The 25,464-nt window shown below is 38.4% G+C and overlaps 1 protein-coding gene across 1 annotated transcript in view; it reads right to left on the reverse strand.

Annotated features, from left to right (window-relative positions):
* LRRK2 (leucine rich repeat kinase 2) overlaps nt 1-22,653 on the reverse strand; it is a 64,146-nt gene extending 41,493 nt beyond the window's left edge. Inside the window, exons 1-13 of the mRNA XM_036400892.2 lie at nt 22,167-22,653; nt 21,992-22,077; nt 17,936-18,042; nt 14,703-14,791; nt 14,174-14,308; nt 12,426-12,560; nt 8,830-8,961; nt 6,269-6,388; nt 5,009-5,133; nt 4,391-4,470; nt 3,532-3,638; nt 1,768-1,897; nt 1,090-1,214 (exon numbers count right to left, since the gene is read on the reverse strand). Of these exons, the coding sequence (XP_036256785.1) occupies nt 1,090-1,214; nt 1,768-1,897; nt 3,532-3,638; nt 4,391-4,470; nt 5,009-5,133; nt 6,269-6,388; nt 8,830-8,961; nt 12,426-12,560; nt 14,174-14,308; nt 14,703-14,791; nt 17,936-18,042; nt 21,992-22,077; nt 22,167-22,326 (1,531 nt within the window). The 5' untranslated portion in view covers nt 22,327-22,653. The remainder of the gene's footprint in view (nt 1-1,089; nt 1,215-1,767; nt 1,898-3,531; nt 3,639-4,390; nt 4,471-5,008; nt 5,134-6,268; nt 6,389-8,829; nt 8,962-12,425; nt 12,561-14,173; nt 14,309-14,702; nt 14,792-17,935; nt 18,043-21,991; nt 22,078-22,166) is intronic.
* Between the last annotated feature and the right edge of the window lie 2,811 nt (nt 22,654-25,464).

Genomic DNA, 25,464 nt, shown 5'->3' on the forward strand with positions numbered 1-25,464 from the left:
ACAGCAAGTAACCAGAGATCCTTTCATAGGCACTTCAGCATTCATATTTATTGTGATTATTATTTTTCCCATGAATTACTTTTTTATTCCCTAATTAACCTGCAAGTTCCAACATCCAGTTGGTGCTCTCTGTGTTTGATTACATTTTAAAAGGGCCTAACTTCCAGGATACTGGCAAGCAAAGTGCCTTGCCTCCATGTTAGAACACATAAATCAAATTTAAATCTTGCTCTTCATTGAAAAAAGAGGAAAGTATTAGGATTAGAACTCAGATAATAGGAAGGACCTGAAAACCTGCAATCCGTCTGCATATTGATCAGGTTACTATTTTCAGAATTATTAGTTTTGTAAATGTCAGCTCAAACTGCTGAGAGATACCTGCAAAAAGTTGCTCTGAAAAAAAATTAGTACCCATGACTGTACTCCTACCCTCAATATCAGAGGAAAAAAGCAAGACTTATAGCAGTACACTGACAAAAAGAGTTAAAAGTTTTCCAAAATTCTATTAAAGCCATAAAATTAATAAAGAACATTTTTCCACCCTCTGGATTGCTGATAAAGAGGTTTTTTTTGGAAAGGAATTTCTAACTAAACTACTCAGTTTGGTTTCTCCTTATTGATAGAAACTAGTATATAACTGTATATTTTATATCTTTAAATATATAGATCACTGTCCAGTTTTTATGTTTCTTCCAAGAGACACTATCAAAACAATTGCATTTTGTGGTACAACAATTTTCATGTCACTGTCATGGCTTGCTCTCACTTAAAGGGCATTGATGATGCAAACCACAATGACACTGCCAGCTCCACACTCATTCCCTGAATTCCTTAGAAGGAATGGAGCTAACTCTTCAATGATGAGATCAAGGGGAAATCAGCAGTGATCAGTTTCGTCTGTTACCTTCAATACCTCAAATATTTTCTCCCATCCTGTATGTTCCTAAAGACTTACAGCTGTTCTCTGATATATACAGAACTGCAATTATTTTTTGAAGTCCCATTAAAGGCTGTCTTATTAGAAGAAAGACTAAAACCCAGCTATCTGATTCTATTCTCTGATTTGGTGCATGCCTTTGGATGACTTACTGGGCATCATGAAGTGTAAAAGGACTCGAAGTGCTTCCAGTTGTACAGAGAGTGATTTTTCATGTTTCCTCATGGCTTTTACAACTTCTGATACTGCTACTGTCATTACATCCAGATGAGGGAAACTGAAAATATTGTTCATAAAAGAAATAAAAATAATGCATTTCCAAATTTTACATGTATTTATCCTTAATTAACACTGTTTGATAGCCCTTTGGAACACTGTAAATCTGAAATATAAATTAAACTGTGGTACTTTTTTTCATCATAGCAAACTATTTTCATGCCATTCCATTAATTAAGTCTATGTAAGTATCTGCATCCTTGCCAACAAGAAATTAATATTAACAAAATGCTATTTTAATAATCAGAGGTAATTTTGTGGGAAATTTCTTATCTCTCAATGCAATCCAGTGTGGCTAACAGAAGGGGAGACCACCCAGAGACTGTCCATTTGAATCTCACTGCTCAAGAACCATGAAGGGAAGAATATGCAGCTCCCTACACACATCCACTTGGGCACTTGACTACAGGGCTTACCAAATTCCATGTCTTAAACAGGGCTGTCAGTCTGTGGTCCATTTCATTACCAGTCAACCACTTAAATGTAATCACTCTTGGCACAGAATCTCAAAACCCTTCACCATGAAAGTGGACATGCATTTCTAATTTTATTACCTTCCTTCAAAAACATGATTCAGAATCCTGCAGGCACTTTCAACCATTTCAGGAGAATGTGGATGTTTCCTCATTATATCCAAAACATTCATATGTATGCCTTTTGCCAGTAGTGTCTTCCTAATATTTACTAAAACACAAAATAGAAAGCATCCTATAAGTAAATCCTTTCTTTCTGTGTAATTCTCAAGCACAACTGGTTTTCCTCCTTTTTTTTCCCAATGTTTTCACCTCTTCAAACAGACATTATAGTATAAATTAAAATGGGAAACAATTTGAGCTGAAGCTGACTTATGTTTGCATAGCTTAATAAAACACCTTATAATTTCTGACTGTCTCATAAGTTTCTATACATCTGCTATTTTTACTTAGGTAAAGTTAACACATGGGAAGAAGAATGTATAGCCTCACTTATATTTTCAGAAAAGTTTAAGAATATACTTTTTCCTTGTATTTGAATTCTGTGATCCTGTAGGAAAGCTAGAGCTTAAAACTTAAAAAAAACCTTCTAACTTCCAAAATGAAACTTAAAAAATGAACTTATATTTATTAATTCTCTTTATTTTGTTAATTCAGTTTTGCAAATTCAAATATCCAAGCACACGTTGTAGCTATAACTGTAATTAATAAAAATCAGAACATTATTAAAATTATCATAGTAACTACCACCAAATCTTGCTATTCCCAGCTCAGTACATCCATTTCAGATGGTTAGTTCAAGCAATACTGCATTATGTCAGAAGGTTTTACTAAGCTCCTTTATGTCTATCATTTCTGCTGTAAGCACATCCATTCAGGGGGAAAACAAAAATAATAATAATGTAAAAAAAAAAGAAAAACTTGCTTTTAACTTCCAAAAGGAACCAGAGGCCCACTTGTCAGTAACATGTTATGAAAGTACCTGGTATATGACAATAGTATGCATACATTTATGAGATCTATTTCTCAGTATAGATACATACTGATCTCATAAATAATTATAAAACATTTTCTGTGTTAGGTTTTATGTACTTGGATGGCTTAAGAAACTGGTGATAAAACAATGCTTTCTCACCTAGAGAATGGTAATTAACTGCTAGGATTTTTCTTCCTATCTAGCCAGTGGTTTTCAATGTGCAGTCTGCAAACCACTTGAGGTCCATAACCATTTCAAAGGATTCTGTGAAAGTTATCTAATAAAAGCAGGCCAACTGTCAGTAGGCTTAAATACTCTACTCAGGGGTCCACATCTCCACTGAAAATTTTTGAGGGGGTCTGCAAATTGAAAAAAGTTAGGAAACCATGTTAGGGACACAATCAGGAGTAAATCAATCTTGAAAACTGTCATGCACATGCTTAACTTTCTACACAATTTGATCCACTGAAATCAACAGGACTGTGTTAAGCAAGAAGGTGGTATTTGTTGGGCTGTGGTCCTTATTCATGTGATTTTTCAACAAATGCTGCTCTTGACGAAATCCAAACATGTGATAAATATTTAAACAAGCATACAAAGAGTGCACAGTTTTTTTCATGTCTCCTGCTCCAAAAAGGAGCAATTGCAACACATAATGTGGCAGAGAGCTCTTCATTTCCTCGTATTTTTTGATACTAGCCAACAGTAACTTTTTCAAAGCAAGAAATAAACTTCCTACTTATCACAACAACATAATATTCTAATCACAGGGAATACTGAATTCACTCAACAGTACACTAAATTCTCTTTAATAGTTTTGCACAAACTTTCTGCTGAATGAGAAAGAAAAGATGATTAAAGTCCCTTACCATTTTGTTGTGACAAAATTGCCAAGGTACTAGCAGCTGCCTGAAACACTTCTTTTGAAGAGGAGTGCATCAGCATGGAGAGCATCACTGCTCTGTCTATTGGGAACCTTTCAGAGAGAAACAAATCACTGCACGTTGACTGTATTACAGCAGTTACTTCATAACTGCAGTTCAGTTTCTTAAAGAGGTATTATGCAACATAATGAAAATTTCAGGTGATTGCTCTTGGCCTCTAATATGTTTCCAGAGCAACAGCTGACAGAAAACTCTTTCTAACCTATGCAACTTTGTCTAGACTGAGTCTCACTGAATTCCTTGGAATCATGCTTTACAAGGGACCTGAGGTCCAGAAAGGGTATGAACAGGCTTACATAAATTGAGCGACTACAATTTTAAGGAACTCTGAGAAATAGTTTAAGTAAAATGGAAATTTGTGTCTTATCCATGCCCAGTAGATTCTCCCTAATGAGACAGTATTCCCTCTACAATGCCTTTTCATCTGTTTTGTGGGAAAATGAGCACTGCTTTTCTACACTCCTTACATGCTAGGTATCTTAATCTTGTCTGTTTACCCAACTCTTACATTCTTTATCTCTATTGCATCAGAAGACAAAATTCCTCATGAACTGTAAAAATTAGCTCTAACAGGCTGTGTTCTGACCCTTTAGGAAAACACTAGCAGATTTTCCTGAGTCAAGGTTAGCACACTTTGGAAGAAAATTTCCCAGGTGTGGTTGATCATCATGCATTTCATCTACTATAAAATTAAACATAATTGAAAAGTGAAACATCAAATGGCTTAACAACAGGTACTCTTTTTTTTTTCATTTCCAAAAATCCAGTTTAAGACAACACTAACTGATTATCTCCATCTCCAATCTTCTCGTGAAGGTTGCGTTGATACAGAAACAGATTTTTCAAAGCCCAGCACGCAGCCTCCTAAATATAAACCAAAACAAAAAGATTAAGAAAATATACCTCTAGAAGATTAACAATATATGAAAAAACTTAAATAGTTTGACTGCTTTTCAGTTCACAAAAGAGGTACAAGGCACTTTATGTAGAAATAGAACAAATGTACACTGTAATATTCTTTATAGCTTAGATAGGCTTGAGTTACAAACGTGTGACAGTCTCATTATTCGATTTTCATTTTGATATCTATTTTAGGACAAGATTAATTCTTCTGCTGATGGGCCTGTTTTTGGTTGTTTGATACAAAAGAGGTATGTAAACAATCTTTGCATGGCCAAAGTTTCAGGTATAAGCCTCATCTTAACCACCTACATTTGATTTGAAGTAAAACCTCTTAAGACGAACAAAGAAAGGCAAGAAAGGTAAGATTTATTCTAAATCTAACCCAGACATTACAGCCTTTTTTTTGCCTGAGGATAGAGATGAGAAAAGCATGTTTCAAAACACTTTATTTAATACATAATACAGTCTTTCCATATTCCCATCACCCATAATTTCTCACCAGCACATCTGTATTTTTTCGGTGCAGTTCTAATGCTCTGTAACACGCTTCCAACCAGCATAACTTTTCTTCCTCCTCCTCTTCTTTTCTTTCCTCTAAGTCCCGGTTTAAGAATATTGTTTCAGCTGGAAATATGAAATATTTACAATAAATTCTTACTGTGAAAACAAAACACCTCTGTCTTAACCTTTCTGTAGTCATGCAGGCACTCACACTGGCAATGTGTGAAAATCAGTGGGAAGATAAGCCTTTTCTGGGAAGGGAGAAATCTTTTGCTAGAAACTTTGAGACAGACATGCAGACTTGAAAAATGTCTTCAAGGTTATAAAGGGAGTGAAAAACTAAAGTGTAGCATAGTAAATGTCACAGAGTTACAGGTCAGTCTAGGCTTTGGCTCTGAAAAGACCTGCATGTAGCTCTTTTTGTTGCATATTTATGTACAGAATACCACAGACATAAAATGTAACTGTGAATCATTTGCATGGAACCACTTGTTACAGAGCCATCTACACTCTGAAGCAATGCTGTTAAAAACAAATGCAAATTGCAGTTGCTAAGAGAGAAATAGCTCAGAAAGTGGAACAGAATTTGAAATATGTAATTTTCTACCTGTGCTTTTCAGCAATTAAGGGAAAGAAAGAGATACCAACACTGAGCATAATATCTGAGGCACAATGGAATGTCTATTGATATCTAATCTTTGCTATTTTGGGGCCTCTTAAATAAACAGCATTTCTACTGACTTTTATATGGAACAATTACTAAAGGACAAAAAGGATCAGGTCCTTAACTTTTTCCCACTAGCTAACTAATTTCTGTCTGAACTGTACTCAAGGAAAAGTTTACATCTTTTAATTGATTTCAGAACTCAAGCACAAGCACTGATTTGTTGCTATCAACTGCGACAGTACGAGTACTGTCATACCTGGCAAACACAATGTCAAATCAGTGCTGTTATCACTGGAGACTTAACGTTAAAAAGAGATTATCCAAAATTTGTCTATAAATAAACAGTTTGCTCTGTTTGCTCTGTTCAGATCTGTCAACATAACTTACCAGCTCTGAACACAGTGCAGATGTTGGGCATATGATATGAACTCAGACTTATCATAGTGAAACAGCAAACTGTAATCATGTAGGAAATCCAGCTTTGTTGAAGCTGTCCTGCCTGAGGCTTTTGTGTTAAAGAAATGGAGTTTGAAATTATTACAGGAAATTGCTAGAGTGAAAAAATTAACAAGTAGACAAACATTTACTCACTTAGAAGAGCTAAACAACTGAGAGCTGCAGCTTGTAACTTTGCATTTTCAGGATATGTTGTAACAGCCTTCACAATGACTTCTGGAACCTTATGTAATACAAGGATATTGAAAAAATTTCCTGAAACCAGATAAGATATCAAATTAATACAAGCACATATCTAGAGCTTTATATGCATTTAACATAAATTTCTCAGCACACATGCACAAACTTTGTAACAAATGCTGCTTTTCTTACTAAAGGGCTTGACATCAAAATTTTATTTGTGGAAATAAGAGGTTAAGGATAAAAAAAATTGGGATCTACATTCTTTGTGGGTCTTTTTGAATTTTTTTACAAGAGGCAGAAGTTTAATGCAAAATGAAACACACACTGTCATCAAAATAAGAAAAATACAATTGTTGTATCACTTGCAGACTTCCTGCCAGGAAGCAAACGCAGTTCTGGTCCTGAATTCCTGCAATTATTTGATTTATCCTCTGACATAAGTAATTTAACCCTAGTTTACTCTCTGGTTTTGCCCTCATTAAATAAATCAAGGCAGCATTACAAATATAGAATAGAGTCCTTCTGGAACAGAAGAAAGCCTTTGGATAATAAATATATTTAAAGCATAACAATTATTGTAAGCGGTACAGTATTTTGTATTACAGGCTGAATATAAGGCACTCTCTAAAAAGCAAGCAAATTCAAATAACTTCCTTGTTTGGAAGTATTATGTAGAAAATAATAGACCAACACTCACTTTGTCAAATATGGTTTGATAGCTATGGCTTCTATTTTGATATTCAACTTCATTTAAATCTTGATAAGCAAAAATGAGAATTAGAGTAGTAATGTGAAAGATCAGTTGTGTGGTCATGTTATATCAGCATCACTGTTTCTTAACGTATTTTAATGGAAAAGGTATGTTTGTGTAAATGCATTACTTACCTAAAGAAATTAATAAACCTAGGCTATGTGACAAGTAGTTCTGCTGGACTTGGGCTGGCCAAACAGGTATCAGCCAGTTAAAATTCCAAAGACAGTCAAATCTAGGATAGCCATTACCATATTAGCAAGAATGCATGATGCTGATTTTGGAAGCTAGTACATGCTAACTTTACCATTTCACTGCCAGTTAACATGGGTTTAGGAAGACAGTGTCCATCAGAATAATCTGGGAAACAACACTTTCAGACTATTCCAGGAGCACCTAACAATTTTATATCTGTTCCCATAATTGCATGGTGCTGTGAACACCTGTTCCATAACTCTACTAAGGCAGCTCTTTATTAAGATGAAGGGCTCAAAGAAGAAATTGATCTTGTGGCTGCTTTTCTGCCCCTCTTCTTTGTTGGTCAGCACAAACTCATGGCAAACATCTGATTGAAACCAGGCTGGTTGCACTCACAGCTAGATCAAGGCCTCTCAACCAAGCTGCTGTGTCCCCACAAGTGCTTGGTTTCCCTGTGTATCTTCAGTTATCCTTGCACAGCAGATTGTTCAAGGTCAGCATCACCTCTTGCCAAAAACACACTGCAACTACCACCTCAGCAGCCACCACATTTCCTTAAAAATCTTATCTAGATTTCTGAAAGGGAATGGGAAATTGCTCCAGGTTGCACTCAGGTCTGATCTGTATTTTTTGCCATATCTGCATGAAGAAGTGGAAACAGATGGTGAAAGGATGGGACCAACTTTATTATGGGGAGTCGTGCACTGGTACCAGCATCTGCAGTAGCTTCAGACCACCACCTGCAAAAATTGGGAAGCCTAACTCTTGATGAAGAAGAACCAGCCATGGAGTGAGGGCTGCTCAGGCAGCTGCTCATAGTGGGCTTGCATGCAGCAGGGGGAAAAACATATTTATTTTCATTTGAACTTCCTATTACGTGGTTCTTGGCAAGTGCTCAAATGGATTTATTAGTCACAAGTGTGAGACCAGAGCTGCTAAGAGGCACAACTTTTTGCCACTGACATAATTTCTCATAATGTGACACCAGCCCATTTTAGCCCAGACAACTGAAGTACTTTTGCTCAAGTCAAGGCAAATCCAGAATCCAGTGATTCATTCACTGCTGCAGCACAGGGAGGCCCCAAGACAGGCATCATCACTGTCAGGAATGCAGCACAGGTCTCTGAAGACAAACACACTGCAAGGAGGAAAGCTAGAGTTTTACAGAATCTTTTCAACTAATTCTGTAGCACCCATTGTTTCTCACACATTCACCACTGGCACTTCAAAAAATGAAATCCCTTAGTAATTTTCTTCTTTTCTATAGTAACTTTATACAGAATCAGACCTACTGATTTCCCATTCTCCTATTGTGCTTCTTCCCCTTTTTTGTCTCATTACTCCCCCCTAACTTGAGTCTTTTATGGCAGCTGCTCATTGTTATATTTACCACATAAGGACACCATATTGACTGTGGTCAGGGTCATCATTAGACACAAGGATCTCTGCACCACCCTGAGGATTTACTGGAATAGCAGTTGCTGTCTGTAAACACTCCCAGTTAACTCCAACTCTTACATAGTCAGAATAAGCTGTCTTTACATAAACAACTTTGTGAACTTACCCAATGTAAGCTTGTGCAACAAACAGCAACTCACTTCCTGAACTGTTTCACTACTGGGGAAACTTTTCATCATTTCCACTATAACATTGTAGCAGCGAACGTTTCCCGACATGAGCACTTCAACATTGCTGGCTGAAGAAAGAAACAGAAACAAAAACTGCTTCTTAAAACAGAGGGGAAAAAAAGCTGACTGGATTCTAATTCAGACTTTAGCTAAATAGGTTTATTTAGGGAACTGTGACTATACTGCAATTTTTACCTTGCATCTTCAAAGAAAGGTGGCTTTATTTCTTGATATGGTTATAAAATTATGATGAACATTTGTAAACTATTCATTAAAGCAATGCTTTCTCACCTAGAGAATGGTAATTGACTGCTAGGATTTTTCTTCCTATCCAGCCAACGGTTTTCAATGTGCAGTCAAAATTCAGATTAACATTTCTGGTTTTTTCCCATTCTGTATCAGGCCATGTAACAGAAACCTCCTCCCAAACTAATCTTAGGTAGCTTTTTTCTTAAATGTGAACAAGCTGTTTTATAAATACTATATCAATCTTATAAATGGTGTTTCTAACATGACTGTAAACAAGCATACATTTTACAATATTTCAGTAATATTCCCAGGGGCATAAAATTCAGAAAAAAGATTTAGATTTTTTTTCCCCATAAAATTTATTCTGTAGTAATTTATTTGATTTAATCATGCATTTCTGAGTTTTCCTTCTTTTTTAAGGGGGGCAAGTTAGGAAGTTATTATTCTTATACAAATGAGTTCTACTGTACACCTGTTGTTCAGTACCTGAAGGTACTGAAATTTTCATCTAATGTTCCTGCAATATTTTGAAAGCCATTGCACACATTCTATTTCACAGAATCACAGAAGATTGACATTGGAAGGAACAGCTAAAAGGTCACTGTGTCCAACCCATGTGTTCAAGCAGGACTGCCTACAGTGGGTTGTCCAGATGGCTTCTGAGTATTTCCAAGGATAGAAACTTCACAGCCCCTCCAAGAAAACTGTGCCAGAGCTTGGTCACTCTCACCCTGTTTACTTTTTATTACTCAGGCGAGATACAGAAACCAACAGGACAATCATGTGAGCCCATACAAAGGCAGAATGTATCCATTCCAACTGAGGACAGAGTGATCTTACATATAGTGATTTCAGGCAAAATAGCATCAGGGTAGTTAACACACAGTGTATGAAAAACATCCTTGTAGTATTTCTATCCAGGGTATGAGACAGAATATGAACCCAAGAAATCTTGGCCAAAATCCTGGCTCAAATAAATGAAAGGGAGTCCTGTCACCAGCTCCAAGGGAGTTAGCATTACTCTGCTGAGGTCTATAAATTTTCTTAATTGCTCTTTCAACAGCTTGGCTTCCCTGATTACAACATAAGAGAAATATTCACAACTGTAGGATTAAAGATAATCACCCTTTTCAAAAGATCATCAAACCTTTAAAATAATACATCTCTAAATACTAAATCATGACAACCTACCAGATGAAAAAGCAAGCTCTGAGTGGGAAGCATTTCTGAAGCACTCTATTTGATAGTGAAGGAAGGTACCTTTCACAACGCTTTAATAGGACAGCCATTTATCATGTCATTCTCAACTGAAAACACACATTCCACAAAACAGTATTGCATCACTCCACAGTAAGTTATGATTTCAAAAGTGATACTTATGAATATAGTAAAATAGTTGGATGATTCCAAAATTGATCACTACAGAGATGGCATAATGAACTGCATGTTAAAATCTGCAAGATCCAAGCAATGGCACAGCTGCAGCAAGTCACCATATCCCAGAACAAGGTAGAGAAAAAGAGGTGGAACAGATCTCATTTAATCTTAACCACCAAAACTTGGTTATCCAGGTTCTCTCAACAATGGATGAGGAGATCTGAGCACTCTGTATAGAGACTCATCCCAGCTGGTTTAGGGTTAGGTAAATTTCCTCTGACTCTTCCTCCCTATTAAACAGAGCTCAGGCCTGGCTGCCTCCCTGTGCCTGCCATTTAGATGGGTAACATTCTGTGATCCACCACTCCACTTTGGAGGACAGTCAGCAGCAAAGCATTTTTCTCATGCCACAAATACTACTGAGATTAAAGAGTTATTGTACACCCTTATCCTACAATTTCTTATAACCCAAGTGTAAGTATGTATTAATGAAAGAAGGCATAGTGAGGTACTCATTCAGAATAGAGACTTGAACTTCAGGGTATGGGGACACATTTGCTACTGGATAAGTTACAGTGTGTACTTAACACTGAATTATCTTTTCCATGGTGGCCTTAAAGGAATATATTTTGTTGAGTTCTTGAGGGATGTCACCAACCAAGAGTAGGAATACCAGCTTTGCACACTCATGTGCAAGTAGTCTTCTGTTCCTCTGGCTGTTTTCAATCTTTTATATTAGAAAAGAGAGTATTAAATACCTGCTTTTGAGCAGGTCTTATTCATGCCTTCTCTTGTTACACTTTGTATAACTATTTCCTGTTTTGAAAAGGACTTAAATCTGGCATCCTCCTCCCTAGAAAACAGCACTAACTTTTGGGCTAGGGCAAAATTATTTCTGACTCAAGGGATACTAAACTTTTTAAATACTAACTGGAACAGCAAGAATTTTAAAAAACAGGAACTAGATAGCTTGGAGTCTGATGAAATGCAGGACACTTCAGTCTAGTTCTTGTTCAGTGGGCACTGATGGGGCCAGCACAGTTCCTATAGAGCCAGACAGGATGTACAAGCAAAGTTTTGTAAGTAAACACATCTGCAGGACGTACAACATTATGCACCTCATGAAAGACATGGAGAGCAGAACCCTGCCCTGTCCTTCCCCAAATTTGTCAGCAGGAAGCTGACAAAACCTGCCTCTGTGTCAACAAGATCAGATTGCTGTCAACAAATTGACCCAAATCATCAAACACATTTCTCAGGATCTGATTTTGCATAGAACAGGGACTGCTGCTACTGGAAGACAAGAGCTAACAAAGACATTTTCTTCCAGTCTTACTGCATAACTCCTGAGGACACTGTAAGAGTACCACATGCACTGTGCTACCAGTGCTCACCACTGCAGCCACCACTGAATGACCACAGCAGGTGTCTGAACTCAGATATTTTTTCCCTGGCCTGGCCACTGAATTTGTATGGGCAATTTTCCTTTGTGGGACAGACTTTGCCAAGAATATTCTTTACCTGTGACCCAAACTCACTAAAGATTTATTTAGTCAATAAATATATCTTATTTTTCAAGTAATAAAAGATGACAGGACAGGGTCTTGAAACTTCAATCTCTACAACCATGATAAGCATCTTTGCTACCACTTACTCCAGGTGAAAGAAAGTATCTTTCTGTTATTTGGGAAAGATTTATGCTTCAATGGTTAAATATCATAAATAGCCCATTTTTAAAAAGAGGGTATTTCCCAAAGAAAACAGGAAGGTGATTTGTCTGGCAACTCCCAACCAGTTCTCAATGATTTTCTGCAATCACACAAAGATTACTTTTTATAATTACAGAAAGCAAGAGCTGATGCACAGTGTGGGAGAAAAGGAATTGAAAATAACTTCTAATACTTACGTGGACCAGCTAAGGAATGTAATGATTTAAGTGCAGGAAGAATCACCTCTTCTTTCTCTGGAAACTCTTTAAATACTTTCAGTATGATCATATGATCTTTGCTTTCAACAAATTCAGTCAGCTGCTCTTCTGGAACTAAATTGAAAGGCAAGACATACAGTATGTTTTGAGGAAATAATTCTTACCCTGGTGCATCATGAGAAAAGACAACTGTTTTTATCAAGTTTCCTTGCATTTATTTTCTATGTTTCACAGAAAGTAAAGTACTCTCCATACACATAATCTTCCATGATTATGGCCTTTTTAACTAAAAACTGAGCTACTTTATAAACACCTTTTTCTAGCTTACACTTTATGTAATTGAGTTCTGACTTTTAAATGCTACCTTGTGAATCTGTATTTTAGAAGTCTTTTAGCCTTTTTCACAGAATGCTAGTCCAAACCAAAACAGTATATAAGTGAGGGAAAAGCTAAGCATACAGTGGAAAAAAGTAAAATTAGGGAATGCCATTTTGCATACTCACATTTTATATATATATATTTTTAATAATGGACTTTTTTCCATAAAGCCTCAATTTAATAATATCTTACCTTAATGGCTTAAGGTTTTTCCCTTCCTGGCCCCTGTTATTCATACTAACAAAACTGTGTGGCTGTGCAATGACACAGATAAGGGAACTGACCCAGGATGAGAAAGAGCACCTCTTAAATTTCACAAGCATAATTGTTTTCTGAATCTGGTTAAAGATAAGATTATGCAAAGATCCACATAACAAAAACTGACAAGGTGGCTCAGAGGTAGAGAAAACAAGGCAGGAGTATCCTAGGAACTTGTCACATTGGTGCTGCCATCAAGAAGAAGGTATGCAGGTCTGTACCTGCAGCCAGATCTGTGAAACTCTGGCACTTACCAAAAACATGCACAGAAAACATAAGAATTTCAGACTGTTGTGGAGACTGAAGAGAAAATACAGCAGGGCAAAAGTACTCAGGGACAGGAAAAGAAAAAGAACAGAGAAGATAATTCCAAGCACATATACAGGAGAAAGACTTAAAAAAGCAATATAGAATGGTGCCAAAGAGAACCAATCTGAAGAACTGAAGATTATCTTTGAAGCAAAGAAGTACAGCAGAGTGATAGCATTTCTCAATATTTATTTTGAATAATAAGAAACTCAATTCAAAGCAAGGGGACTACAACAAAGGTACTTCTGGCTGTAACATGCACAATTCCTGAGGTTTCTGCAAAAATTCAATACATGGTGACTTCATTTTTCAGAATAAATGGGAATACTGTATGGACACATGATCACCTTTTAGCATTGTCAGGGTAAAAGCAGAAAAAATCATTTTTCTAAAGTACAAACATTTTGTTTGATTTTAGAACTGTTCGCATTACTAAAATTTACCAGTCTTAAATACACAATCCTGTTTTTGAGAATTAAAATCAAATGTCACTGTTCTTTATTCCTGTTACTGACCAAAATTAAATCCCATCTTTTCAGTTAACTTTGGACTTAGAAATGAAGGGACACTTTGATTTTTTTAAAGATGTCATATTCATTGCTCTAATTTATAGAATTTGTGATATTTATTGGAAAGTCTGCTTTGTGCTAGCTCATTTAAGAACAGACATAATCCACAAACCAATCTGGAATGCAAAAATTCATTAATTGCCTTTAAATTAAATCTGTCATCCCTCCCAATCTATACATTTTTCTAATGTCATAAACTACAAGATAAATTACCTTTCTCAAAAAGTTTGTGTAATGCTTTACATCCATGCTGCTGGATCTCTTCATTTTTAGGGAAGGTGTGCATGGCATTAAATACCAAGGAAAACACATCCACCTCTTCTTCCAAGAGCAGGAAAGCAATTATGTCTGAACAGCAGAAGAGATTACATGTTGCACTAATTATTTCTCAATATTTTCATTGAAACACCATAAAATCCAAAATTCTTTGATATTTTCCTTAAAGTTTACTCTGACAGTTCAAATCCAGCTTTGTATAACCCATGACAACGTTATCTCTTAAGGTAGCATTTTACAATAGTACTGATGTTCTAAAACTTTACCATCAAAAGACAGTTCATACCTACCTAGGTAAAAAAAGGTTCAAAATAGCACTCATTATTTTGTATACAAGTAAAAATGACAAGTGACTCATGGAGTAAAACAGAGAGAAAAATCCAGTCTGCCATGTACAATCACACACTTGGTATCAGCTCTGTGTTTTAAAGTCTTAGATGAAATAGGAAAGTAAAGCAGACAATACCTGACATGAGGAGTAGATTTAATGCTTTTAGTCCTATTACTGAAAGATTTATATTTCCTTTGTGGACTGTAAGCATTTTAAGAATCTGCCTAAAAATTAAAGACAAAAAAAAAGGAAAAAAGAGTTATAGCTAAAGAAATACTGATACACACAAATTTTTATCAAACAGTTACTTTGAAAACAGAAGTAGTTATAGAAATTAGCAAAACCTTAAAAAGCTCTCAAATAACTTGAAAAAAACCTTTTATTTCAGTTTATATTTTTTCAAGTTACCAATGAAGTAATATTAGAATTTCAACTATGATCATAGTTCATTAAAATACTGATGTATAACTGATCCAATTTACTTTACTTTTTAGTCAGTTATATGAATTAATTCTGCAGGGTCATTGAGGAGGTGGTTACCCTGCAGAGCACTGGTGTGAGTGCAGATTATTGGAGTGCTCTCTAATATTCACCACAGAGTGAGGACAGCACAGCAGTGCTCTGCCTGCAGCCAGAGCTCAGTTACACTGAACAACCAAGGGTCTGCTGGAATAGAAGCAGCAGCTTCCCAGCTGAAGAATTTGAACAGCATCTTGATGAACTCTACCGTACGTTTCAGCCCTACAACACTTACATGATGCTGGACAAACCACTAAAAATAAACATTTCCTAGGCTGCCAGTTGCACACTCTGTTCTTTCTGTAAGTCTGTTCTGACTTGTTAAACAGAGAGCCAAACAATGCCAAGTACTGCAAAATTCAGGTCATGTATGGAACTGGACACAGAAAAATCAGTGGATATTTTCAATATCCTTTACTCAAATTACCGTCTGTAAAATAGTGACTAAAAATCTGTAACTCCTCTTAAAAAAAAAAATTAAAAGCATTGATATCACACTGAATGAAGCCTATATCAAAATGGAGGGGGGGAACTGTAATTAAAAACTATATTAAAATGCATAGACTTACACACAAAAAACTAAAGAAACTTTATTTTTTTTACTTTTCCTTATGATTCAGCAATTTTAATAATATTCAAATGTGAATCTTTGCGTATATAATATCTAATAAAAATAGACTGTGCAGTAGTTTGTAATACTTCAGTTGATATTCTTGACCTGTCTTGAAAAACATAAGCAGCACTTGAAGTTTCATCCAAATATCATACCCCAGCTCTGGCAGTGATGTTGTTTGCCTTGCTGAAGTCTAAATTTATAAGCTGGAATGAATCACTGTTTTCCCTTCATACTATGATGCTGCTAGTTTCTCTCTCCTCTGTTGTAGCACTATTGTTGTAGCTATGATGACCAAAATAGACACAAGAAGCAAAATCTGATGAGAGGTATAACATCAGTTATAGGCATAACATCCACTTTCCAAATTTACTTTCAGAGAATTCCCTCCCATTTATCCTTCCATTTCAAGTATAACCAAGAAGGATGAAAACCTTTCTAAAGTTCTGCTGCTGTAGGAAAGTTTAACATAAGAGATTACAAAACATCTCATGAAGGCTATTTAAGCTTGTGAAAGAATGCAAATAACTGAAGGAAATTCTCTTTCTCTTCACAGTGATAGCAACTATTTAATTATTCATTACACTCTCTGTCAAACACACCTAAATCAATAGCAAACTACCATTTGTAAACATAACTGTAGTGAAGTCAAGTTGGATCATAGCTGAAAGACAAAAGAAAGAAATGCTTTTTCTACTTTAATATTCCTATTCTCCCAAAATAGTTAGACACACAAAAGGGAAAATCTCCTGGGAAAAAATGACGTTTTCTTCTCTATTGTAACTGTTTCCTGCCTTGCTGTAAACAGCATGAATTCATTATGGTGTTGATTCACACAGTACAATCCATGCTCAAGGAATATGAGACATAATTTAGCTGGCTTGTTCTGCTTTTGGCACTGACAGAAATGCCTGGGTCCACTCCCCCACTAAGTGTCTCCACAGCAAGGAAAACTGTCAACGTGTCAGACAGGGATACACAGTTGGCTAAAATGATGGCACTGAGAAGGAATCACGTACAGCAGTGCTATCACCAGATCTTCAGTGAAGTTTGAGTTTGAAAAGGATGCTTTGTTAACTGCACACACTGCGTGGGTGCTGAGGAGGCTGTAGGAAAGATCAGTCCCAGAAAGTCATTTTTCTGGGACCTGAGTATGAGCAGCAGTATCTCCAGCTCTCAGGATAACTTTCAGTCAATTAACAAGGTTTTAAGCAGCCAAAGAAATTGTAGTATGCACAGCTTCAGCTCAGTTATTTCTTGCTCATGAAAAGCAACCCAAATCACTTTTGCTTTCCAACAAAAACTGCCAACACATCTTTCAGGGGAGTTCATTCCCCTACTGACCACATATTCTAGCCACTATAAAACAAACAAACAAACAAACCCCCACAAAATCAAAATGCATCTTAATGCTATTTTTCAACAGCAACCTTTCCAAGGAAGAGTGTGGTAAGGACTATGGAGGCAGATTCACAGGGTTATAAGGCTGCTGTCATTATCAGCCCTGAAGGCAGCAATCTGCTCAAGAGTGAGAACACTTAACCAAGCCCCCAAACCAACCCCCATGTGCATCATGCCTACATCTACAATTAGCATTTGTCCTACTGGGCAACAATTGAGCCAACCTGTGTGTGTGTTCATCCCATCTAACCACAGACATCCAGAAAAAACTTGCTTAGGCCTCCTTTGAAAGCTGATGGATGAGAGCTGAGCAAGTCCAAACCACAATTTGCCCAATTTACTAAAAAGACAGAACAAACCATCCCTTCTGAAAGTAATTGTATCCACTGAATTCACAGGTAGTTGAGGTGATCAGTGATAGACAATAATAACAGGTGTGACAAAACCTCCTCTTCTTGATTTACACTAGGCGTGTGGATATAATTCCTCACATTTGAAAAAAAAACACACACAAACATCCAGGTAATACTGCATCTGCCAAAAAGGTTACTTAGGATTTTTTTTAATGTGTAAGTGGAATTGTCTATATTTCAATTCAGGCCCTTTGCTTCTCATTCTGTCACTGAGTGTCACTAAAAAAGGCCTGGCTCAATCTCCTTTACTTTCTGCACCAGGTATTGAAATACACAGATAAGATCCCTCTTTGTGCCCCATTCTGAAGGCTGAAGAAATGCACAAAAAAAGCTGATGTAATAACTTTATATATTTCATTGCATATATAAGCTGCCAAAATGACCAAGTATTCTGGCAGACTCTTTGTATACAAAATACTTACTGGTGAACACCCAGTACTTCCCAGTCCTTCCCAACATCCTTAGGAGCTATGTTTTGTAGAGTACTTGGACAAATTTCTATTAATTTACAAAGAAGTGACCAGCCCATCTGTAAAACAAAAATGCAGCTATTTTAGAATAGATATTCTGCTTGGAACTTCTACATTGTCTTCTAATATCCTCAGCTTTTGCAAGACAGCTGTTCTGTTACCTAGCTAAATCAGTAGGGGAAAATTAATTAACACAAGACAAATGGCATGGAAAGTTAAAAGAGGGAAGTAAAACATATGCTAATGTTTCTGATTGCATTGCTTGCAGGAACACATCACTCTCAATTTGCTTCAGCACTGCTTGAGGATAAAGGGCACACAGTTAAATGAGTTGCTGACAGAAAGATGTGCTCCACAGTATGTTATCATTGGCCAGGAAAAACCGCTGCACTATTGCAGGTGTATTTTAATGAAAAATGTGTGTTTTCATAAGAACTTGCTATTTAATTGCAAATTGTAAGGATAAAGTATAGGTTTTTAAAGGCCCTCAGTGTTTAAAATGGGGATGAGATACATAAACAATTACTACACATTTCATATTCTTGCCATCAACTCTCAGTAGTGTGTACTTTCAAAATGTAATGAAGGCAGTAGATGTTTTTGAGATCATAAGGGGTGAAAGACAACTAAACCAAATCTATTTGTTCTTAATAACTACCTATTTCATCCAATGCAAATTCTTTGACTTTCAAACATCTGTAAATAATAGCAAAAGCTAAAAATGCTCCTCTTTGATCTTTTGTATTGGAGAAATCTGCTCTCCTATGAATTTTTACAGGCTGATATGACTGCACAGGCGGCATTGAGGAAGCAGTAAGCAAAATCTGTACAAAGAAACAACTGATAAAGAAAATCCCTCCGTATTGAAAGAAAAGTAGTGAACTGTGAAATGTCAAAAGTCAAGATGAAGCAGATTTACAGAAAGGAATTATAACAAGGCATGTGAGTTTTCTTGAGCCTGTAAGTAAATAAAAAGGTGGAAGCAGGCCTCTGTGCTTTAAGAATAGAGTCAAGGCAGAAGATAATATGTCACAAAGACTCTATACATAACTGGATCATTTTTTCACAGAAGAGTTATGTAAAGCAAAGAGGTCAAGATGGGACAGCCAACAACAGGAATGTAAATGGCTACCTCCAAAGAGTTTAACAGCAAAGTTCATATAAAGTGCACGATCCCTAACCCTGCAATCAGTAAGACTAGAGACATGGAATTACAAGCCTGGTAGTGTAGAGTCACCCACAGGAACAGCATGAGCTTGAATTTAGACAGCTTTCCTGACAGCTTTGTAGAGTGTGCAAAAGGTGATTCAGCTCCCCGGGGACCGGAATTCCACTTCTTTCACATACTTGGTTGCAGTGTGAGCACAGCCCAGATCTGCAGTATTTTTGTTTCTGTTTCAGTTTAGATTTGCAGAAATAAACATTTTAAGCCAATTATAACCTCAATGTCTGCAGCCTGAGCTTGACTACTAGCCAGTTTCCATACACTTTTCCTTGGACAGCAAGCTGCCTTGCCCTGCATGACACTACAAATCACTTACCATGGACATTCAGGTTGGTCTGTGTGACTGAGTCCTAACTAAATGCAGGTACAATGAATAGTCTTAGTAAGCATCAGTCCAAGATGAAGATATATAATTCCTAATTTTCCATATTCCAAGCAAAATAGAGTTTATTGGTGACAGTCAATCAGGTACAAATTTCAAAAACGTTGTAGAGGTGACTATCAATTGATAAACTGCTTATTCCTTAGAAAACATTTTATTTTAGAAGTCACACTTTATAAGAGCATCCTAACTGTTCTTATAAAATTAAAATCTGATGCAAGCTTGCTTAATTACTTTAGAAAATTCCTTTCTGTATTAACTGTTTCTGATGAATTTTATATTCCCATTGAACATTTTTATTTGGATTGTTAGGACTCCAAGTATTGATAAATATTTATCAGAACTGTGGATCCAGAGAAGACTAATGGAAACATCTGACCTGCTGATATGTGGACTATATTACAACATTAAAATCACAACCTGAGGTAACAGAGCTTTTTAGCTGTTTGAAGATTAAGTAAGAAAGCAAGGGTCTTTTAAAAAACAGAAATCCTAAAGGTTACAAGGAAGGGAAATAAAGCAAAAGAAGATGTCCTTATAAAGATTTAAACAGGTCCCCATATTCAGAAACAGTTGGTAGCAGCAATGAAACTCATTATTTTTAAATCTGATCCTTTTTGTTGCTAGCATGCAATTCATTTATATTACATTGGCTCCCACCATCTACATAAGACAATAAAGCTCTGCTGATTGCTCTTTACTCAAGTGCACTCATATTTTGCTCTAGAGTTTCTAAGCTGCTCCAATCATTGCCAGAGAAACTGCAGAAAACTACCCTATCTACTTAAAGACATATTTTACTTACAGGAACTACTGGCTTTCCACACCAGTACCTTCCTCTTGGTGAAGGAGCTTGCAGAGTTTATGGATGCAGTCTGACTTGGGCCAGACTTGCAATATTGATCTACTAAATTAACCCTGTACAAGTTAGTGGAACTGCATCTAGGGTTCCAACATCAACCCACAATGCTTTGTAACCAGTTAAGGAGGGGAGTGAAGAAAATTCTCACTTCAGGTATGTCTCTGACTGTGTTTCTTCTCTTATGTGAGTCAATTTTTTTAAAATACCAAAAGTAAAAGGAGGATGATTAATTATTCATTCAATAAAAAATCATCAGAAGTGCAAAGAGACTGCACTGAAATCAGGACCTCATTACTTCACCACCACTGTAAAGTGAGAATTTATTCACAAAGATTACAAAGAAATAGCAGTGAATGAAGCAAGAAGACAGAGATCTACTTACACAGTGTGAATGTTTGTAAACATCAGAACTGAATGTGAAAGAAGAGCTGCCCAAGACATTTTATGAGGAATGGGATTTGAGCTTTGCACTGGCTATGAATTTCCCACTGCAACACAACATAGTAATGCAAAGGAGGTAGAGAACTTCTGACCTGAAACACTGTATGACTGTAAATGTAGGCAGGTAGAAGATTAAAATTAATTTTAAAATTCTGCATTAGAATGAAGTATTTTAAGAGAGTTAAAATGAAAGTTAATCACTGTCTTCTTTATGCAATTCTGAGAGTCTTGTGCTATCATAACACCTACTTCTTGTTATGATTGATGTTTTACTTCCAAGTTTAGACTTCTGGGCAGAGGTTTTATAAACTAATGAGCTTTATCTTGAAAAAAAACTGCTGCTTCATATTCATAGTGCTTAATAATTTAAAAAAAAAGCATCAAGCGAGTTGCACAGAAATCTGGAGCTTATAAATATCCTCTATGCATAGCATAGTCAGATATTTAATATGTGCCTGCCAGGAAGGAGCTGCTTTGTATGACAAGTCTGGCAGCTGTACCATAAGTATAACATCGAATTGTCCAAGTGCCACACCTAGTCCAAATGGGCCAATGTTAAATTACAGGAGCAGGTAGGCAGAACCTTAAATTGCAGGACTTACTCTTAGCTAAAATATTCCCCCCACCTTTAAAAACGTGTGCTAGCACAAGTCTCAAGGATACAGCTACACATATACGAATTCATAGTATAAAATCATGCTTTTCAGAAGTTTGTCTAACCATGGCAAAATTCAATATGCACACGTCAAAATTATATTAGAGAACACTGGTAATTTAGAACCCTACATTACAAAGTATTCACATGGCTTAATTCTTATTTCCTATTTTGCCTCCTTCTGCCAGTAAAAACAGAGGCGCAGCCAGTGGCGTCTGCAATAAGCTGGAACGCTTGGTCCCTTTAAATGCCAGCGGTGACAGCGCCCTTCCACAGCTCAGAGCACTTCGCGAAGCGGCCCAGGAGACACACGGCAAGTTAAGGAGAAATCAACAAGCGGAACAAGAACTTTTATCCCGGGAAGGGCCCGGCGCTCGCTCATCCCGCGGAGCGCAGCCGGAGCTGGGCAGCGGCCCCGGCCCCGCTCCCGCCCGGCCCCTGACCTGCTGCACGCCCGCCGCTCCCGGGTACAGATCCACCACCAGCAGCAGGGGCACGTGGACGTTTTTGCCGCTGAAGAGCCGGGGAGCTGTGGGGGGACAGAGAGCCACAGAGAGACCGTGTTAGCGACCGGCGGCGGGCGGGACAGGGCAAGGCAGGGCAGGGCAGGGCGCTCACCGCTCTGCCGGGCCGCCAGCTCCAGCAGGTCGCTCAGGGTCTGCACCAGCGTCTCCAGCCGCTTCCTCTCCTGGACGTTCTGGAGCCGGACGACCAGCTTCCTGAGGGCTTGTTCCTCCCCCGCCACCGCCTCCCCCTCCTCGGGGCCGCCGCTGGCCATGGCCGAGCCGCTGCCCTCGCTGTGCCCATCCGCCGGTCGGCGGGACGAGCGCAGGGCTGGGCTGGGCTGGGCTGGGCTGGGCTGGGCTGGACGGTGCGGGCCCGTCCCGCTGCTGCAGCCCCGCAGTGCCGCCGCCCGGCCGCCGTCACCCGGCCCTGCCGAGCCGCCCCTGCCGCGGCCTCCGGCCCCTCCCACGGCGCCGCTCCATGGACACGGCCAAGGACCGGCCCCGCGGGCGGGCGGGTGGCCCCCGGTAACCCCTGGGAAACGCCCGAGGGCCCCGCGCAAGCGCCCGGCACTCAGAACAGACCCGCGGGCAGCTCCCCCTCACAGTGATTGACGAAAGAGCTGCCCAATGGAGCTGCCGAGCCGGACCGGGTCCGCCCAGCAGGGCCTCGCTGTAAACACCGGCCAAGGGGCGCTCTGGCATTGGGTGGGTTCGGTTTCTGGATTGGGTGAGTTCTGAGGGGCGAGGATGTGTGGCCCTGTGGGATACCTACACTGAGGTAGTCTATTCCTGAAAGGCTGTACCCTGTGGAAGGGTGTGGAGTTGAGCCTGGGAAGAAGGGAGGGGTGAGGTGAAGGTGTTTTAATACTTCATTTCCATCTCTAATTGCCCTACTCTAATTTGTTTGGCAATAAACTAATTTCCCCCAGTTGAGTCTGTTTTGCCTGTAATGGTGATTGGTGAGTGATCTCTTCCTGTCCTTATCTTGACCCAGAGCCTTTTACAATGTTTTCTCTCCCTCCTCTAGATAAGAACGTGAGTTAGAGAGTGGCTTTGCTGAGAAGCTGTTTCCAGTGGGGTCAACCCACCACAGTCCTTTTTGGCCCCCACCACATTACTCTTTCCTGAAACCAGATGTCTGAAATTTTCAGTGTGTATCTTCTGTGCACCTTGACAGTAAATATTGTATAGTTGAAGTCTCTCTGCTTGTTCCAGCTCACAGCTGGCTCGAAGTCCTGGATCACTCTTAGTTCCTTCAGTAGATAATTTGTTGCAATTACTGTAGATTCTTGAGCTAGATAGCTTGAGCCTGAGTTAATGATTCCTCTTCTTTCCACTTATATTGGCAAAGAATAGAAAACTGTGCTAGTGTTTCTGAGATTCCTGAAGAAATACAGGAACTAACTTCTAGAGATCAGGTATCTCAAACACTGATCTTCCAACATGTCTCCCAAGGTTCATTCCTCTGCAGGTAGCAGTTCCCTGGAGTGTTAGTTGGAGACGATGGCAGCTTCTGCCAAGTCTCTGGAAGTCTGGTAGAGTTTGGCAAAAGTCTCCTGAAGCGCATTAATTACTTAGATAAGAGGAGAATGGAAAGAATGAGGTAATCTTGGTAAGCATCTATATTGTAGTTTTCCTGGATTTTTTTAGGAAAATCCAATGAAGATATTAATGTATCTTCACCAGAATGAATGGGGAGAATGGGTTCAAATTCAAAACCAGAAAGTTTAGGTTGAATACTAGGAAAAAGTCATTATTGTGGGGGTGGTGAGGCACTCCTGACAGGCTGCCCGGGGAAATTATGGATGTCCCATCCCTGGGGATGCTCAAAGCCAGGTTGGATGGGGCTCTGAGCAACCTGGTCTAGTGGAGAGTATCCCAGCCCACAGAAGGAAGGTTGGAATGAGATAGTCTTCAAAGTCCCCTTCCAACCCAAACCATTGTATGATCTGTAGAAGTGATTAGAGATTGTGTCTGAGCTGTCTTGTGTTGATGTCTGGCAGGAAAATTGAGGTCTGATAGTAAAGTGTAGTTGTCTGAATGTCATTCTTTGCATGAGAAAAGGGCAAAGGACTTTACCTCTGGAGCACCTCTTAAATGTTTTTCTGCTCTGGAAGTTTCATATATTTCTGACCTCTTTCTAATGTTCCTTCAGTGAGTGTGGATGGCTTACATGAAGACCACAACAAAGGGCCCCAGATCTCTAACTAATTTAAACAATTTGTTCTTTTTCTGTTGGGTCTCAGTGTGTTCATTCCATGTCTTCTGTTCTCTATCAGCTCTAGTGTGTTGTGTTGTTTTATGCACATAGTTTGAAAAGACTGTACAGAGTCACAGAATCAACTGGGTTGGAGAAGACCTTTGAGATCATTGAGTCCAACCTATGGCTAACATCACCTTTTCAACTAGAGCATGGCACTAAGTGTCACATTAAGCATTTTTATTTTAAACACCTCCAAGGACAGGGACTCAATTTCTTTTTAGCCACAGGCTGAAATTTCACATCATACAGTCTTCTGGTTTGATTTAGCAATTTCCATGGCCTCATCATCCAAAGTATAATGCATATTGTTATATTTTCTTGAAATCAGTGTAATATATGAATAGAGGATGCATTGATCCTTAGAGAAACTTTCTAAGTGACCACAATGTTAGATTTGGCTGTAACAAAACTGTATTTTGTTTTAGCTCCATGCAGAAGTTGATTGGGATAGGAGCTTCTGTTGGAATAAGGCTGCAAAGAGGACTCCAAAGGAAAGGGCAAGCTGCTGGAGAACACATTAGAAGACCCTCAAGAACTTTTTTTGTCTGAGCTATGGCCCCTGTCTGGGCCTAAGTCTCATCCCATTCCTAGGATTTGTTTTAGAAATGAAATCCAGGTTGGAGCTCCAGGTTGATTTGGGTTGTTAAGGGGCCATTTTTGTCTTCTGTTCTCACTAATGTCTCTTCTGAAAATAATTTTCTTGTCTTGGGCCCATTTCCCTCTCTTGTCTACACACATTTTCATGTTTGGAATAAAATTTTCTGCTAAAATTTTAATTCACTCTGTCCTTGATATTAGCCATCTCTGACTGGCTTTTGCTATCAGCTGTGTAGCAGGTCCCTCATTTCTTCACCCTTCCTAGCTTTGGTGTTAACACTGATTTAAATGCTCTATGGTGCTTATAGGGTCAGATATTGGATGCAGAGAGGGATTCTGGGTCAGCTGTGAAAGGACTGTATGTTGCAGTGTGATACAAGTATTTTTCAGAACTGAAACTTCATATTTTTGACAGGAGAGGGAGGCTGTGTGCAAGGAAAGACTGAAGGCTGTTGTTTCTGTGTTGCTGGGAAGGAAGGTGTTTTTCTGGAACAGTTCTTTTCCCTGGATCCCTGCTAGTTCAGTTGGGCTTTTTGGGGGCTGAACTCTC

The sequence above is a fragment of the Molothrus ater genome, chromosome 5, assembly GCF_012460135.2.
Source record: "Molothrus ater isolate BHLD 08-10-18 breed brown headed cowbird chromosome 5, BPBGC_Mater_1.1, whole genome shotgun sequence".
Classification (NCBI taxonomy): Eukaryota; Metazoa; Chordata; class Aves; order Passeriformes; family Icteridae; genus Molothrus; species Molothrus ater.